The 17660-nt window shown below is 39.1% G+C and overlaps 1 protein-coding gene and 1 long non-coding RNA gene across 2 annotated transcripts in view; one reads left to right on the plus strand and one right to left on the minus strand.

Annotated features, from left to right (window-relative positions):
- Positions 1-17660, plus strand: part of LOC114100341 (uncharacterized) — a 107778-nt gene that overhangs the window by 68515 nt on the left and 21603 nt on the right. The window lies entirely within an intron of this gene.
- Rab3b (RAB3B, member RAS oncogene family) overlaps positions 1-17660 on the minus strand; it is a 60347-nt gene that overhangs the window by 10298 nt on the left and 32389 nt on the right. Inside the window, exons 3-4 of the mRNA XM_027945014.2 lie at positions 4500-4618; positions 816-940 (exon numbers count right to left, since the gene is read on the minus strand). Coding sequence (XP_027800815.1) covers positions 816-940; positions 4500-4618 — 244 coding nt within the window. The remainder of the gene's footprint in view (positions 1-815; positions 941-4499; positions 4619-17660) is intronic.

A 17660-nucleotide genomic window follows, 5' to 3' on the forward strand; every position in this document is an offset into this window, starting at 1 on the left:
TGAGTTCAAAGCCAGCCTCAGCAATGGCGAGGCACTAAGCAACTCAGTGAGACCCCCCAAAAAAAAATACAAAATAGGACTGGGGATGTGGCTCAGTGGTTGAGTGCCCCTGAGTTCAATCCCCAGTATTTCAAAACAAACAAACAAACAAAATATTTAAGGTGTGACAAATACATACTTAGACTGGCTAAAAGTCCAAACAGTCCATCTTTTCCTCTAGAGGAAGATATCATATATTCTACAGACATGGAACTCTTAGATTGAATTCCAATAGTTACAATAAAATAAAATCAAAACTGCTCTTTTAGGCAAAGTAGGTATGGGTTCCTCTATGTGGCCACTGAAACATGCCTGGGTACCTGGGCCTCAGTGGAGTATAGGAACAAAATGTTCCAACCTTGGAAAAAGCATCACTGAGCTTCATATGCAAATCACATAGTTTTGCCTTCTATATAGTTACTTTTGTTGTGAATTGTGTTTTGGTGAGAACCATCAGTTTACATTGAAAGAAATGTTAAGAAACAATCTATGATGTTCAGTGTTGTTGGAAGGATGTATAATATCAAGGACATGGTTACATTCAGTATAGAGAGTCTTCTCTGTATTTGCCAATGAAGAGCAATGCTTCTCTGGAAAAATAGGTTTGTTTTTATATTAAGAACATTCCCTCTTTGCAATGTTCTCTAGGAAGCTCAAAGGCAATATTTTGGCCCAATTCTTTCAAGTTCACAAGAAAATTATTATAAAATATATTTATGCGACACATATATATCCATACATATATGCACACATACACACATGCATTATGTACATACCAAGTTGCTCTGCAAGGAGCCTGCCCTTCTCAGTGGGAACAACTCTCTCTTCTTCCATGTCACATTTGTTCCCCACCAGAATAACCTGTGCATTGTCCCAGGAGTAGGTCTTGATCTGAGTAGCCCTAAAAAAGAGAGAGAAATATGCTATAGATGGAAAGTTTGTGTCTCTTACATTCACAAGTTGAGCCCAACCCTACTTGTAATGGTTTTTAGAGGTGGAGCCTCTTGAAGCTAATAATGACATGAAGATAGAGCCCCAGTAAATGGGATTAGTGTCCTTACAAGGAGAGAGAGATAGAATGTGCTCTCTCTCAGCCATGAAAAATGATACAATCAGAAGGACGCTGTCTTTAGACACTGGGTGGATATACTGGTATCTTGGTCTCAGACTTCCTAGTCTTCTGAACTGTGAGAAATAACTGTTCGTCATTTAAACCACTGATATTCTTGTTGTAACAGCTCAAAATGACTAAGACACACATCCTCCTAGGTTGAAAAGGGAATTTCAAAAGTCCAAGAAGCAGTTTCCCTTCACAAAACTAGTGAGTTGCTGCCAATTTATTTAGCTGAGGACAGACACACACATACCTACCCACACTGGCTGTCACAGATTCTGACCCCCAAACCTTGGCTGCAAACTCACCCATCTCTTTGGAGTCCTTTAATATTTTGTCAATCTTCTTACTGGGCAGAGAGCTCATTTTAAAATGTGTATCTGACTACGATGTGGCCTTTTTAAAAATATTTTTAGACCTTTATCGTTTTTTAATTTTCAGTGGACACAACATCTTTATTTTATTTTTATGTGGTGCTGAGGATCGAACCCAGCACCCCATGCATGCCAGGTGAGCAGCGCTACCGCTTGAGCCACATCCCCAGCCGTACAATGTGGCCTTTTTAAAAAATCTTCTCTAGAGGGTCCCAGACTAGCTGTGATCAAGTCCAGGTTCTTCAGTTCAAAACCATTCATGTCAGGTCTCTCCAGGCTCATTGTACCTCATCCTGACTCACAAGTCTCACTCCTTCCTCAAATAAGGCATTAGGTCATGATTATTTGTAGATGCCAAAATATCAACAGTGATTTCCTTCATATAAGATGATTATGAAAATTTTTAAAAATATGTGTCAAATGTTTGTCCTTAAATTTTTGAAAGTAAACGGCCATTATTTCTAACCTTAGAAACAAAATTTTAGCAGAGGGAATAAAGTAGGATCCTAACATTGTAGAGACATCATTTTGTGTGGGTGGATGGGTCTCTGTCCCAACCACCTCATCACATGAAAACCCTGTACCTTCACCATGCCACCTATTATACTTGGTTAAATTTATCTGTCTCTGTCTGAGGGCAGGAATAAGTGTATTCATCTTTGGGATGCCAGCACCTTGTACAGAACAGACTTGGTGTTGGTGAATGTCTGGATCAGCAGATGGTTAATCCTGAATCATATCTTGAATTGACTCTATTCTGATACTGAGATTCAATCTACATGAACCCTAACTGCATCCTAGACCTATTATTGAACCTGCTACTAAAACAGGTCCCATCACCAATCATCATCTATGGTAAGAAGCCATTCCCTTGAAGGATGGAATTCACTCAATCACCATTTGTTGTAGGCCCACAAAGATTCAGGCCTCATTTGGGCACTGGAGCTTTGATGGCAGGTGGAGACTAGGCTAAGACCAAGTTGCCTAGAAGGAAAACTCAAAGGCCAGAGCTTTGGAGTCTTTGGATTCAAGGCAGGTACCTGAAGCCAACTCTCCTATCTCTCCATGTTACTCTTCCTTTTATCTTCCTCCCTCCTCCCACCCCATCCTCTCTCAGCTCCAAGATTAGAAACAAGCTCAGGTTATTCTTGGAAAAGTCGTCACCAGGTGTTAAAGTCACCATGTTCTTGAGAAAGAATGAACAGAGACTGATGGAGGGGAGAAAAGGGGCCAAGGCATACAGGAATGAGCAGTGTGGAGACACTTATAAGGCTAATCACTCTGTGGGAGGTGTGGTAAGAGAGAGAAAATGGAGAGGGAAGGAGTGAGGAAGAGGAAAAAAATCATAACTGAAAAGAATAAAGAGAAGAAGAAGGGAAAAGAGAAGAAGGAAAGGAGAAAGAAGGACAGTAGAGGGAAGAAGTTGTTAAAAAGGAAGGGGAGAAAAGGGGAAAGAGGATGATGACTGAGAGGCAGAAAAAAGAACACAGGTTCCCAGGAATGACATGGCATCTTGGACTGTTGGTCACAACAGAGAAATGGAGCAGGCAGCCTGTAAGATCACACCCAGTTCAAGGCTCCAAGTAGCCAATAATGCTTCACATAATCATGACAACTACTCTTTGGGAAGAGGGAAGTCCTCAAGCTGCTATGGTTTAGATGTAGTTTGTCCCCAAAGAGTCATGAATTGGAAGCTTGGCTCCCAGGGTGGTAATGTTAAGAACTGGTGGACCTTTAATAAGTGAGGCCTAGTAGGAAATAATTAGGTCATTAAGGACACTTCCCTCTAAAGGAATGGATATAATTCTTGAGGGACTCTAGTTAGTTCTTTGTGAGAGGTTTCATAAAGGAGCAAGACTAGTCCCCTCCCAATCTCTCTCTGGCTTCCTTTCTTACCATGTGCTCTCTCCCTTTTGCTCATGTTCCTGTCTTGATGCCATCTGTCATGATATGATGTAGCCAGGAGAACCCATGCCAAAGCCAGTGACATACTGTGTGGACTTTCAACCTCCAAAACTGTGAGCAAAATAAACTTCTTTTCTTTCTAAAGTATCCAGCCTCAGGTATTTTGCTATAGCAACAGAAAACTAACTAATATAGCAGCTATGGGCAAAAGATAACAAGAGAAAGGCTTGGCACTGGCCAGCATTGTAGCTGGGTACCTGGCTCACCCAATTCTCTGATTCTGAAGAACAGCCATGGCACAGACATCTCACCTTCTCACATCCTCCTTTGATTAAAGGCACTAGGAATTGGCCTTTCCCTGTCACATGTCCATTCCCTTCTCCTCCTTTCTCCATGTAAGTAACTCCTCAAGAAAAAAGACATTATTTGCTCAGTGTACTGATTTCTACTGCAAATTGAACCTTCATGAACTTGAACTAGATTTGCTATTAGGCCCCAAACCCAGCCCAGGGATAGTGAAGTATCGTGTGAATTCACTCTCCACTATAGAATAATCTTATATAGAATAATCTTCCTGAAACATAAATCTGAATTTGTTGATTTTCATTTCAAATGTTGTCACCTATGAGATAAAATCCAAACCCCACCATATAAAATCTTTCATGATCTGTGCTCTTCTTTCCCTCTCACCAACCTTCTTATCTTTGCACATCTATATTCTTTCTCTGAAAATTCTTATCTATTTATCCCTCAAGCTAACTCCTGTTCAGTTTACAAAATGTAGTGTATGTGTCATCAACCCCAAGACATTTTCTCTCTCTTAACTGAGATAGACAGCCCTCCCCTGGGTTCCCACAATCCTGATGTCTCAATTCATCACTGTACCTGTCACATAATATTCTTGTAGCCTGCTTCCTACTCTGACTTCTCTCATCTGAGAACTCCGTGAGAGCAGGAGCCATGTATGAGTCATCTGGCTTTCCCTAACATACAGTATAAAGCCTAGTGCACGTTAGATTTTCATGAACAGTTTGCCAAGTGAATGAATGAATAAATGAGTTTTGTACCAGTCCTGGACAGCATTGAAGGACTCTTCATTGGTGATGTCATACATGAGAATGAAGCCCATGGCCCCACGGTAATAGGCTGTAGTGATGGTCCGATACCGCTCCTGTCCAGCTGTGTCCTAGATGGGAAAAGGGGGAAAAGGAAAAAGTCAGCTTCCTAGAAAGTCTGCTTTGGTTCCTAAAATGTCCCCCCAGACAATTAACTCATAATCTAAGGCATATTTAAGGAGTGTTTATTATGTATTGTGCTTGTGACTAGAATAAAATGATTTTTAAAACCTCATAGAAATAAAAAAATTATTAAAATCCCAATAAAAATTGGCAAGACATGAATAGCTTCTACAAGGAAATACAAATATAATAAATAAATATTATGTTAAAAGCCTTAATCTTTTTTTAAGTGGACACAATACCTTTAATTTATTTACTTATTTTATGTGGTGCTGAGGATCAAACCCACATGCAAGGCAAGCACTCCACCACTGAGCCACAATCTCCGCTCCACCCCAAAAGCTTTAATCTTTTTCTTTTTTAAAAAAATATTTATTTTTTAGTTGTAGGTGGTTTTTATGTGGTGCTGAGGATCAAACCCCGTGCCTCATATATACTAGGCGAATGCTCTACTTCTAAGCCACAACCCCAGCCCTAATCTTATTCTTAATAATAGTTCTCATTATAGATGAGGATGCATTGAAATGTACAAACTTGTTTGTGGGAGCAGAACTTTTGTTAAACCTTTTTGGAAAGCAATTTGGAAGTTTCAATAGCATTAAAAATGTTAATACCCTTGGCCCCAGAATATTCCTTCTAAATATTTTCCTACAAAAATCAGACAAATATTTACACACAAATGTGTTATGACTTTATTTTTCATCAATTTATATATTCAACAAGAGGAAAATGGTTAAAATATAAGAATTTTTATGTAAATGAATATAAGAATACTTATTGACATGGGACAATGCTTATAGATGTGATATAGTATCAATACCACAAATTTATATGTGGAAATGAAAACTATTAAAGAAAACACACCAATAATAGATATTATCTCTGAATAACAGACAAGAATTACTGCTGACAAAAATGAGGCCTTGAGGGCTGGGGCTGGGGCTCAGCAGTAGTGCACTTGCCTGGCATGTGTGAGGCACTGGGTTTGGTTCTCAGCACCACATATAAATAGATTAAAAAATAAAAATGTTTATCAACAACTAAAACAAAAATAATTTTTAAAAAATGAGGCCTTAAATGCAGGACATCTGATTCTAAATCTAATGATTTATCCAAAGGCATTTATTGAACACCATCTATAATAATAATAAAAATAAGAAATGATCACAATAATAATTACAGAGTGTCATTATTTGTATATGCATTGCACTTGTATCAAGAAACTTAAGAAAAATCAAGTAGATGTATTATGATACTCATCTGATAGATGAGGAAACAGATTCAGAGAGATTATCCAATACATGTCAGAACCAAGATTCAAATCAAGTCTATCCTACTCCTATATCCATTATAATATATTGCCTTAGCCACGACCATACTTTGTGTGATATAAAAATGGAACTAGAGGAGCTGGGATTGTGGTTCAGTGGTAGAGTGCTTGCCTAACATGTGTAAGGCACTGGGTTTGATTTTCAGCACCGCATATAAATAAGTGAACAAAATAAAAGCCCATCAATGTTTAAAACAATATTTTTTTAAATGGAACAAGAACCACTCCTGTTCTCAGGAAGCCTCTGTAGAATTGTGGAAGTGGTTAAGATATACCAGTGAACTGATAATTAGCAATATGAGACAGTATGTCATCAGAACCAGATAAATGACACAGAGAAAATGTGAAATATAAGTTCAGGTAAGGAGAAATTGGGGAAGTTATGGAAGATATCAAAGCAGAGGTAACATATATTATACAAGTCAGGACTCTTCAATTACAAGCAATCTCCAAATCTCAGCAGTTTGAACACAAAGTTTTTATTTTTCATTGTTGGTATATGCCCACTAAGGGTTGGATGGATGTTCTGCTTTGGGTCCTTCTGATTCCAGGATAAAGACTGACAGAGAACTTCCAAAAGGAAAGATAGTGCGTGAGTCATGTGTTGGCCTATAAAATTTCTACTTTCCAACTTCACTAACCAAAGCAAGTCAGGTATCCACACCCAAATTCCAGGGGGTAAAAAAGTACAATCTCATAACATACCCAGGAGTAGAACCAGAAATATGTGGAAGACAGCATACCTATTTCCATAGGTAGACTCTGCACTGAGCCCGGGAGCATTGCCTGAAGATGTGCTTATTTGGCAATACAATGAGGACAATAGGGACTTTCTTATTTTTATTATTTGTTCTAATTTGTTATGCATGACAGCAGAATGCATTTCAATTCATTGTACACAAATGAAGCACAACTTTTTATTTATCTGGTTGTATGCGATGTATCATTGCACTATATGTGTAGTCATACATTTACCTAGAGTAATGATGTTCTCATTCCACCATCTTTCCTGCCCCCATGCTCCCTCCACTCCCCTCCCTTCCCTTTGTCCAATCAGAGTTCTCCATTCTCCCCACACCCCACTTATCAGAGAGAATATTTGGTCTTTGGTTTTTGGGATTGACTTACTTCGCTTAGCATGATATTCTCAAACTCCATCTATTTACCTGTATATGCCAAGATTTAATTCTCTTTTAATGCTAAGTAGTATTCCATTGTGTGTATATGTATGTGTGTGTGTGTGTGTGTGTGTGTGTGTGTATCATAGTTTCTTTATCCATTCATCTATTAAAGGGCATCTTGGTTGGTTCCACTTTTCAGCTATTGTGAATTGAGCTGCTATAAACATTGATGTGGCTGCGTCAGTACAGTAGACTGATTTTAGCCTCATGCATGTTAGGCGAGCACTCCACCACTGAGCCACAACCCCAGCCCCTGGAGTGAAATTCTTAAATTTTAAGATTTTAAGTCCTTTGGGTATAGACAGAGGAGTGGGATAGCTGGGTCAAATGGTGGTTCCATTCCAAGTTGTCTAGGGAATCTCCATACTGCTTTCCAGATTGGTTGCACTAATTTGTAGTGCCACCAACAATGTATGAATATACCTTTTCCCCCACATCCTTACACTTATTATTACTTGTATTCTTGAAAAAATGCTGGAGTGAAATTCTTTTTTTATATATTTATTTTTTAGTTTTAGGTAGACACAGTATCTTTATTTTACATTATGTGGTACTGAGGATTGAACCCAGTGCCTCATGCATGCTAGGCGAGCACTCCACCACTGAGCCACAACCCCAGCCCCTGGAGAGAAATTCTTAAAGAATTTTTTAAACAGAAAAGTAGAGAAAACATATTTTGGCAACAGGAAGAATTTTTGCCAATGTGTACTCCAGAAGAATTTAAAGAATGGTGGGAAATGGGTAAATGACAAAGCTAGAAAGAGCTTTGAGTGCTCTGCTATGGAGTATGGACTTTATCTTTTAGGAACAAAGATTTTGAGGCAGGGATTAACATAATTAGATGTTAGCTTTGAAAGATCACATTGGCAGAGTCAGGTATGGTGGCACAAACCAGTAGTCTCTGTCACTCTGAAAGCTGAAGCAGGAGGATCAAGGCCAGCCAGGGAAATTTCCCAGAAATAATAGTAATAATAATAATAATAGTAAGAATTAATAAATGGGATATTTAAAAACTTCTGTTTCTGCAGCAACAGAAACAATTAAGAATTTTAAGAAAGGACTTATAGGGCTGGGGCTCAGAGACAGGACCTATAGAGCTAGGGCATGCATGAGGCACTGGGTTTGATCCTCAGCAATGCATAAAATAAAATAAAGATATTGTGTCCACCTATAACTAAAAAATAAATATTAAAAAAAGAAAGGACCTATAAAATGGGAGAAAATCTTTGCCAGCTACCATTCTGACAGAGACTATCTAAAATATGTAAAGAACTCAAAACACTTAACACCAAAAAACCAAACAGCCCAATCAATAAGTGGGAAAATGAAATAAACAGACAGTTCTCAAAAGAAGAAATACAAATGACCAGCAAATGAAAAAACGTTCAACCTTTTTAGCAATTAGGGAAATGCAAATCAAAACTACAATGAGTTTTTATCTCACTCCAGTTAGAGTGGCAGTCATGAAGAATATAAATAATAATAAATGCTAGAGAAGATGTGGAGAAAAAAAGAACACTTTTATACTGCTAGGATTGTAAATTAGTACAACCACTATGGATATCAGTATGGCAGTTCCTCAAAACATTAGGAATGGAACCATCATGTGACCCAGCTATACCACTACTTGGTATTGATCCAAAAGAATTAAAGTCATTATACAGTAAGGATACAAGCATACCCATGTTTATAACAACACAATTCACAATAGCCAAATTATGAAACCAGCCTAGGTGTCCTTCAATAGATGTATTGATAAATAAAATGTGATATATATACACAATGGAGTTTTGTTCAGTCATAAAGAACAATAAAAATGCATCATTTGCAGGAAAATGGATGGAACTTATGAGTATTATATTAGGCAAAATAACTCAAACTCAGAAAGTGGAAGGTCATAAGTTTTCTCTCATATGTGGAAGCTAGAGAAGAAAAGTGGGGAAAGAGTTGATGGGGGATCTCATGAAAATCAAAGGGAGATTAGCAGAGTAATGGAAAGGGATGAGGGAAGGAAAGAAGGGAGAGAAGGGAAAGGAGAAACACTGGGGAATTATATTGTTTTATCAAGTTATACTGTTTTATCATGTGCAGGTATGAATATATAACAACAAATCCCACTATTATTTACAATTATAATATATCAATAAAAATATGGGGAAAGACTGCTAAAATTTCTTTTAAAAATTAATTAAAAATTTTAAAAAGAGGCTGAGGATGTGGCTTAGTGGTAGAATGTTTGCCTAGCATATGCAAAGCCTTGGGTTCAATCCTCAGCACCGAAAAGAAACAGAAAGATCACTCTGGCACCATGTGGGGAAAGGAGTGGAAGGAGAAGAGATGGGAGACAGGAAGGCTGAACAGAAGATCTTTATATTTGTTCAGGTAGGATCTAATATAAGGGTGTGAACTAGAGTGGTAGCAACAGGGATGGAGTAGGAACAGATTCATTAGGTATTTAAAAGGTGAATTGTAAGATATGTTGACAGAATAGATGTGAAGAGATGAAAAATGAAGAGTAATAGTTATGTTCTGTCAAGGCTCCATTTCTCCAACGTAGCAATTCAGCTCTGGCCCAGACTTGCATAACTTGACTCAGCAAAACAAAACCTGCATTTAGCATATCGACCCTTCTTGAAGAGCACATGAATTACCATCTCCCGTTCATTGAGCAAAGTCTTTAAGCATCTTATTTTTCATCTCAGTTTATCAGAATATAACCAACTCCTAAAGACTCCTGCTGATCTGCAGGCTTAGTCCCTAAGTACTGTCCTTCATGATTTAAAATTAAGCCACATATAGCACCTCTCTTTAGGATTTCTGGCAAATAAAATTTTCTCCAGGTTATAAATAAATGTGTGGAAGAATGGATGAATGGATAGATGGGTAAGTGAATTAATGAGTAAAGGAACATCTAACATTTGCAATCTTAGGTGCTATAGAAAGAAATGCTTGTTGTGTGCCCTATCTGCACAAAATCTTTGTGTATGTCTAAGAAACACTGCAGCAATATTTTATTTACTCCTCCCATGCCTTTGCCTCTGCTTCCTGAGCTTCTCAGAACCAACTCCTATAGACTCCTGCTGATCTGCAGGCTTAGTCCCTAAGTACTGTCCTGCATGATTTAAAATTAATTCACCCTTCCTGATCTAAAGGTCCAGACAGGTCTGAGCTCCTGCACAGCTACCAGGTCTCAGTTCTCCTCACTCCTCCCAAGCCATGTCTTATTCCTCTGTAAGAGTATCTAATCCCCTTCTCTGTCTGGAGCCTGGCCCTATGCACCAGCTCTTTAACAGGAGAGTCTTGTAGCCCAATTGATATCCAACTAATTATAAACCCTAATATGTAATCATAAAGAGCTTGTACATGGAGTCAGTTTCATATCTGTACTCCCAGTGCCTATCACAGGGCTGTGCATGCAATAGATTCAATCACTGCTTATTAAACAAAAAGGCCAAGCTGAGCTGTGATGCACACCTGTAATTCCAGTGACTCAGGAGGCTGAGGCGGGAGGATCAAAAGTTCCAGGCCAACCTCAGCAACTTATTGAGGCCCTAAGCAACTTAGTGAGACCCTGTCTCAAAATGAAAAATAAAAAAGGACTTGGATGTAGCACAATGGTCAAGTGCCCCTAGGTTCAATCCCCAGTACAAAAAAAAAAAAAATTTTTTTTAAATTTTTCCTTTTTGTGGTACTAGGAACTGAACCCAGAGTCACTCTATCACTGAGCTACTGGGGACTGAACCCAGGAACACTCTACCATTGAGCTACATCTTCAGCCCTTTTTATTATTTTATCTTGCAAAGCTGCCCAGGATGGCCTCAAACTTCTGATCCACCTGCCTCAGCCTGCTGAGTAGATGGAATTACAGGCATGCACCCCCCAAAGCCAGCAAGATAATATTGTTTTAAGATTAAAAGTATGATCTTTAGAGTTAGATTTCTGAATGTGAACCACAGTTCTACAGCTTACTATGCAACTATGATGTCTTCCAGTGATCACTGTCTCCTGGTATTCATAGTCTTAGGCAATCCCCTCCTTGGACAATTTACCCTTGGAGCACTTAGTTTCTTTTTTTTTTTTTTGGTGAGGTGGTACCAGGGATTGAACTCAGGGGCACTCAAACACTGAGCCACATCCCCAGCCCAATTTTTTTATTTTATTAGAGAGAGGGTCTCACTGAGTTACTTAGCACCTTGCCGTTGCTAAGGCTGGCTTTGAACTCGCAATCCTCCTGTCTCAGCCTCCCAAGCTGCTGAGATTACAGGCGTGCACCACCACACCTAGCCTCTTTTTAAAAAAAAATATTTTTTTTTTTAGTTGTAGGTGGACACAATATATGTATTTATTTATTTTTATGTGGTTCTCTCATGCAAGGCAAGCACTCTACTACTGAGCCACAACCCCAGCCCCACCTTGTTTCTTAATGTATACAGTTGGAAGATAATAATACCCACCTCATAGTTTTGATGAGAATTAAGAATGTTACATATAAAATGCTTGGAAGAGCTCCTGGTGCATAATTAGCTCCATACAGGCATCAGTTATTGATTTTTTGCTTCCCTGGGCCAGCTTCCCAGGATCTGCCCAGCATGATTAGACAGGTCTCATGTCATGTATTACTTTCCTCTCATTCAAAACTGTCCTAGGATTCTCCAGAGTCTCAATGTGATGCTTCCCTTAATGAACAGCAATGTGGCCTAACAGAAAGGAAATGGATGAGCTTTTGCCTTAGTCTGACTCCTAGCTCTGTCATTATCAGCCATGTGATTTTTTTCTTTTTTCTTTTCTTTCTTTCTTTCTTCTTTTTTTTTCTGGTACTGGGGATTGAACCCAGACCCTTGAACATGCTAGACAAGCACTCTATTGACAAGCTCCATCCCCAGCCCTTTTTATTAGGAGACAGGGTCTCTCTAAGTTTCCCAGGCTGGACTTGAACTTACAGTTCTTCTGCCTCAAACTTCCTGAGTAGCTGGGACTACAGGCATATACCATGACACCCAGCTTTAGCCATGTGATTTTGGACAGGTTGGTTATTTCATCTCTTTGGGGCTCATTTCCTCACATATGGAATAGAAATAAAATGCTTAGGGTTTTGTAAGGTTTTTCTAATTAAATAAAATATTTTTTTAAATGTCTGGTACATAAGAGGTAATCAAATGTGAGTATCATTATAATTTAACTTTTAAAGTCAAATTTTAAAAATTATTAAGCCCTCATTTCCTCATCTGTAAAGTAGTGATAATAATATCAACCTTGAAGTGGTTCTGTGAATATGAGAGATAATGTAAGAGTTAGAACCTGGCAGAGCACTGAGCACATGGTAGGTTCTCAGAAAAGTTCATAGTAGCTGCTGTTACTGTTGATATTACCATTGCTATTTCATTTAAAGAAAAGCAAGGTTAGAAACAACAAGCCAGCTCTCACTATCCTCTGCTCAATGGAAGGTAGTCTAGAGAATTGCTCCTGAACCTCCCTCTTTTATTTTTAAAAAAAATCACATTGACGAACATTGATTCCTCTCCCACTAATGAGAGTCAAAAATAGAACCAAAGAGGAGACAGGAAGGAGAAAGAAAGAGGAATGACTCACTGGCTACTTGAGGAAGGAGACCATGTCATCAAGAACAATCAAGTCGCTTCTAAGCAACAGACATTCATTGAACTCTTCATATGAAGAAAGCATTATGACAAAGAATGGACACCAGAGTGAGCAAGCCACTGCCCAGGCCTCCAGCAACTCTGTCAGTGTGGCAGACAGACACAGAGGTAAGCGGATGAAGACTAATGTCAACTGAACACCTATTATGTGCCAGGGCATTTTGATAAGTGCCTTACATATGGGATCTTTTCATAATTTGAGGTAACAAAATAAAATTGCTAGTTGAGCATTGCTCTGTGCCATAGATTAAGTACTTTTCCCATTTGATTTAATTTTCAAAACAGCCTTCTGAAATACTCTTACCTTCATTTACAGATAAAGAAATGTCAAATAACTTGCCATAAGATCTCGAATCCAGGAACACTCTACCATTTGTCAGTTCATGGCAAACTCAGAATCAAACTTGGACTCTTTCTGATTGCAAAGCCAATGCTCTTTTCAGAACAACTTTTCTCCTACATTATTTCTATTAATTATAATTTCAGCCTGAAGCAAGTCAAGTTTGCATCTCTTTTTCATATATCAATTAACTAAGGATCACAGAAGTTAAGAAAATTGCTAGTCACAAGCTATAAATGAGCAAAGTCAACAAGTTCAATCCCCAGTATTACAAGAAGAAGAAGAAGAAGAAAAAAAAAGCTGAATTAGGATACAAATTCCATCAAAGCCTTTGAGTTTTCAATTCAGCCTACAGCCAACCAGACTGTGTATACTTGTTCCTTTGCTCCCTAGGACAGGACCGAGTTCACTCAACAGCTTCCCAGACAGGTGGTCCTCCAACCATGGCTAAGGCTACCAGGAATCCTTCCAAGGACTTTCCTTACACCAGAGTATAAGGCTGGAAATCTCTTGCAGATATTAAATGAAATAATGTGTCTAGAACACAAGTGCTCAACTAATATTCACTCCTACCCTTAACTTCTTTACAGAGATCCCTCACAGTCACCCATACACACACTAATCATGTTTGCTTCACATTTCTGCCCAGGCTACACTCTGCTACATGTGCTCTCTCCCAGCTTTTCCAGTTGTCTTGACCATCATATTGTTGAATTCTAAAGTTAAAAGAAACCTCATAAGTTATTCAATCTACTCCCTCAATCAAAGTAGGCATTCCTTCCATGCCACATTTACATTGTTTATTTATTTGTTTGTTCTAATTTATTATATATAACAATAGAATGCATTTTGATTCATAGTACACAAATGGAGCACAATTTTTCATTTCTTTGGTTGTACACAAAATAGAGTCACATCATTCATGTCTTCATACATGTATCTAGGGTAATGATGTCCATCTCATTCCATCATCTTTTCTACCCCCATACCCCCTGTCCTCACCTCCCTCCCCTTTGCCCTATTTAAAGTTCTTCCATTCCTCATATGCTCCCCTTCATGGATCAACATCCACTTATCAGAGAAAACATTCAGCCTTTGGTTTTTTGGAATTGGCTTACTTCACTTAGCATGATATTCTCCAATTCCATCCATTTACCTGCAAATGCCATGATTTGATTCTCTTTTAATGCTGCTGTGTAATATTCCATGCCACATTTACATTGGATATTTCCAGTATCAGACACACACTACCTCTCCAGGCAGTCATTCCACTGACCACAATTCTGGTTATTAGAAAATTTCTTCCTTTCATTGAGCTGAAATCTACTTTCTATCCGTTGACTTAACTCTGTTCTCTGGAGACATGAAGAATAAATCTACTGATTCACTCATGTGGCAGCCATCCAAATATTTAAGTCCTGTCTTCGTTTAACTATTTTAGAGTTTACAATATTTTTTTCCTCTTATTATCTGTCTTAATTCACAGAAATGTTGAGAGATCTAATATCTGCATTCCACAAAAGGGGCAACTGAGACTTAAAGAGGCAAGACGGGGACTGATGAAAATGAGCTTAAATAAACCAGGTCTTAAGTCTCCAAGAGACCAGCGCCCTTTTCACAAGGCTATATCACTGAGTTTTCAATCACCTGTCACAGGGACCTTGACAATTAGCAGAATGACCAGAACAGTGAAGGGAACTTGAAACCTACTAAAGATGTTAAGCCCTGGGGGGATGGGGAATAGTAGGCTCTCTTCAGATATCTAAAATGCCTATCTCTTTTTCTTTCAAATCTTTACCGGACACTGATTTTGTGCCAAGATAGATACACAGATAGATACAACACAGTGTATCTAGCATTAAAGTCTACAGTGTCTGTTTACTGTAGAAGATAAACCTATATTGGATTCGAGTTCTGACGTAGGAAAGCCCCCTTTCCTGTGCCTTCCTTGTGCCTTTCCTTCAAGTAACATCCTTCTTTCAGAGCTCAGTTCAGCGTAGCATTCCCACCATCCTGGCAAAATCAAATGCTCCCCAATTATATGCTTTCCTGGCACCATGTGCTTCTCATTTGAAAAGCACTCATCCCCACTGTAATTTTGTATTTATTTGTATAATTATTTGATTAGGATCTGTCTCCCCTGCCAAACTGCAAGTGCCACAAGAACAGGATGTCTGGTTTCACTTACTATTGTGTCTCCCGTGCCTGGCACAGCACCTGGCACATAAGGCTGGAGTGTTCCAATAAATATCTGTTGAAAGGATGAATTTATTGGGTGCCTGCAACATTGTGGATAGAACACATTGAATGTCAGATGAGTCTTTCTGAAATTCAAATCTCATCATCTCCCTCTGAGTCTAAATATCTTCCTTGGTTTTCTAAAGCCCACAGCTTCTCAGTAGTTATAGACCCTTCAAGATCTAACTCAGATTTCCCTGCCAATTTCTGGTGTCTCATTCCTTGATGGGACCAATGAGTTCCAGTTTTTCCTAAATATCTGTGGTCTCCCAAACACAGTACTCCTTCATACCTCTGCACCTTTGCATATGCCAATCCTTGCTTATACTGTCCCTTCCTTTTTATAATATGGGACCTTACTCACAGGTCTTCTCTGAAGTTTTCCCTGATACACCAACACACAAGGTAACTTCTTTCCCTGCCTATAGAAGGTTTGGCATTGTATCATTGTACATATCATATTCACTATAGTTTCTGGCTCATCTGTCTGTCTTCCCTTTTAGAATGTGAGGACCTTCAAATGGAAGTGTATTTAGACCCTCAACTATAGCACCTGGCACATAGTAGGCACTTAATAAGAATGCTGGTGAATGAAACTCAAAGGTTGACTATGTACTGAGTTGGGAACTCAATTAGAACTTCAGGGTTGAATGAAATAAGCCCTGTGACATCATACATGCCATCACCTCTTTTTGGTCCCTTTCATTGTTGTAGAGGGAGGGCTAGTTGTGGCTCAGTGGTAGAGTACTTACCTCACACCTGTGAGGTACTGGGTTCAATCCTCAGCACCACATAAAAATAAATAAATAAAAATATTGTGCCCATCTACAACTAAAAAAAAAAAAGAGGGAGGCCCAGAGTAGTGACAGAACTTGGGAAGCCACACAATGAGTGAGAAGTTAACTCTGGTGCCTCCACCGAGTCCTGCAACACACTCACTCCCCTAGTGTTATACTTCCCTAGTGTTATGATTTGGATGTGAGATGACCCCCAAAATCTCATGTGTGAGAAAATGCAAGAAGGCTTAGACGTAAAATGAATGGGTTATGAGAGTCTTAACCCAATCCGTGAATTAATCCCCCCATGGGATTAATCAAGTGGCAACTGAAGGCAGGTAGGATATGGCTGGAAGAGGTAGGTCCCTGGGGGCATGCCTTTGGGGCATATATTTTGTATCTGGCAAGTGGAATCTTTCTGCTTCCTGATTTCCGTGTAAGCTGCTTCCCTCTGCCACACTCTTCCCCCATATTTTTCTGCCTCACCTCAAGTCCTGAGGAATGGGGCCTGCTATCTATGGACTGAGACCTCTGAAACCATGAGGTCTAAAATAAACTTTTCTCCTTTGCAGTTTTTCTGGTTGGGTCTTTTAGTCACAGCAGTGAAAAAGCTGACTAACATACCTAGTGAGTCTTCTCTCTCTACCCCTCTTCAGTTCCCTCCCTCCTGGCCAGAGTTGGGTAGGGATGATAGGCACCAGGGAGGTAGGTAATGGGAGTATTGGGGCTGGCTCTCCCCATACCCATTCTCAGAACCACAGATGCTCAGCGTCAAGTCCTTTGTATTTTGTAGCAGCTGGGAATCAAGGCTTTATGTCTCATGGGAATGGGAGAAAACAAGTAAAAAAAAAAAAATCTGGAGCCCAAGGACACATAAGTAGCAACTGGTTATATCCTTCAGGAAAAAAGGCAAGAAGGAGGCCACTGGAGTCCAGGACTGAGGGTTATGAAGCACTGCACTGTGCTCTGTGATCCTATCTAGGCTTTGAAGTTCAGGTCAAAGGGTACCTATCTTGGGAAGTCCTTCGTGATGCAGTTTCAAAATTCATCACCATTCCTTTTGGAATGTACTTTGGCTTCTTTTTTAGCAGTAGCAGAGCACAGACTATGAGAGCTAGACGATTATTGGGAGAATATCAATTTCACATGTATTTACTGAGTCTGCTCTGCCAGTGAATAAGATCTATGTGATTCCTACCCTCAGAACTCTCATAGTCCAGTGAGGAATTTACTATACAGGTGACAACTATGATAGGTACACACAGAGTCAACTCCCTTGTTTTAGTCAGCTTTTTTCTTTTCTTTCTTTTTTTTTTTTTTTTTTTTTTTTTTTTGCTGTGACTAAAAGACCTGACAAGAACAATTTTAGAGGAGGAAAAACTTATTTGGGGACTCACAGTTTCAGAGGTCTGAGTCCATCAGAGGCCTGCTCCATTCCTTAGAACTCAAGGTGAGACTGAACATCATG

Source organism: Marmota flaviventris, chromosome 10 (genome assembly GCF_047511675.1).
Source record: "Marmota flaviventris isolate mMarFla1 chromosome 10, mMarFla1.hap1, whole genome shotgun sequence".
NCBI classification, from domain to species: domain Eukaryota; kingdom Metazoa; phylum Chordata; class Mammalia; order Rodentia; family Sciuridae; genus Marmota; species Marmota flaviventris.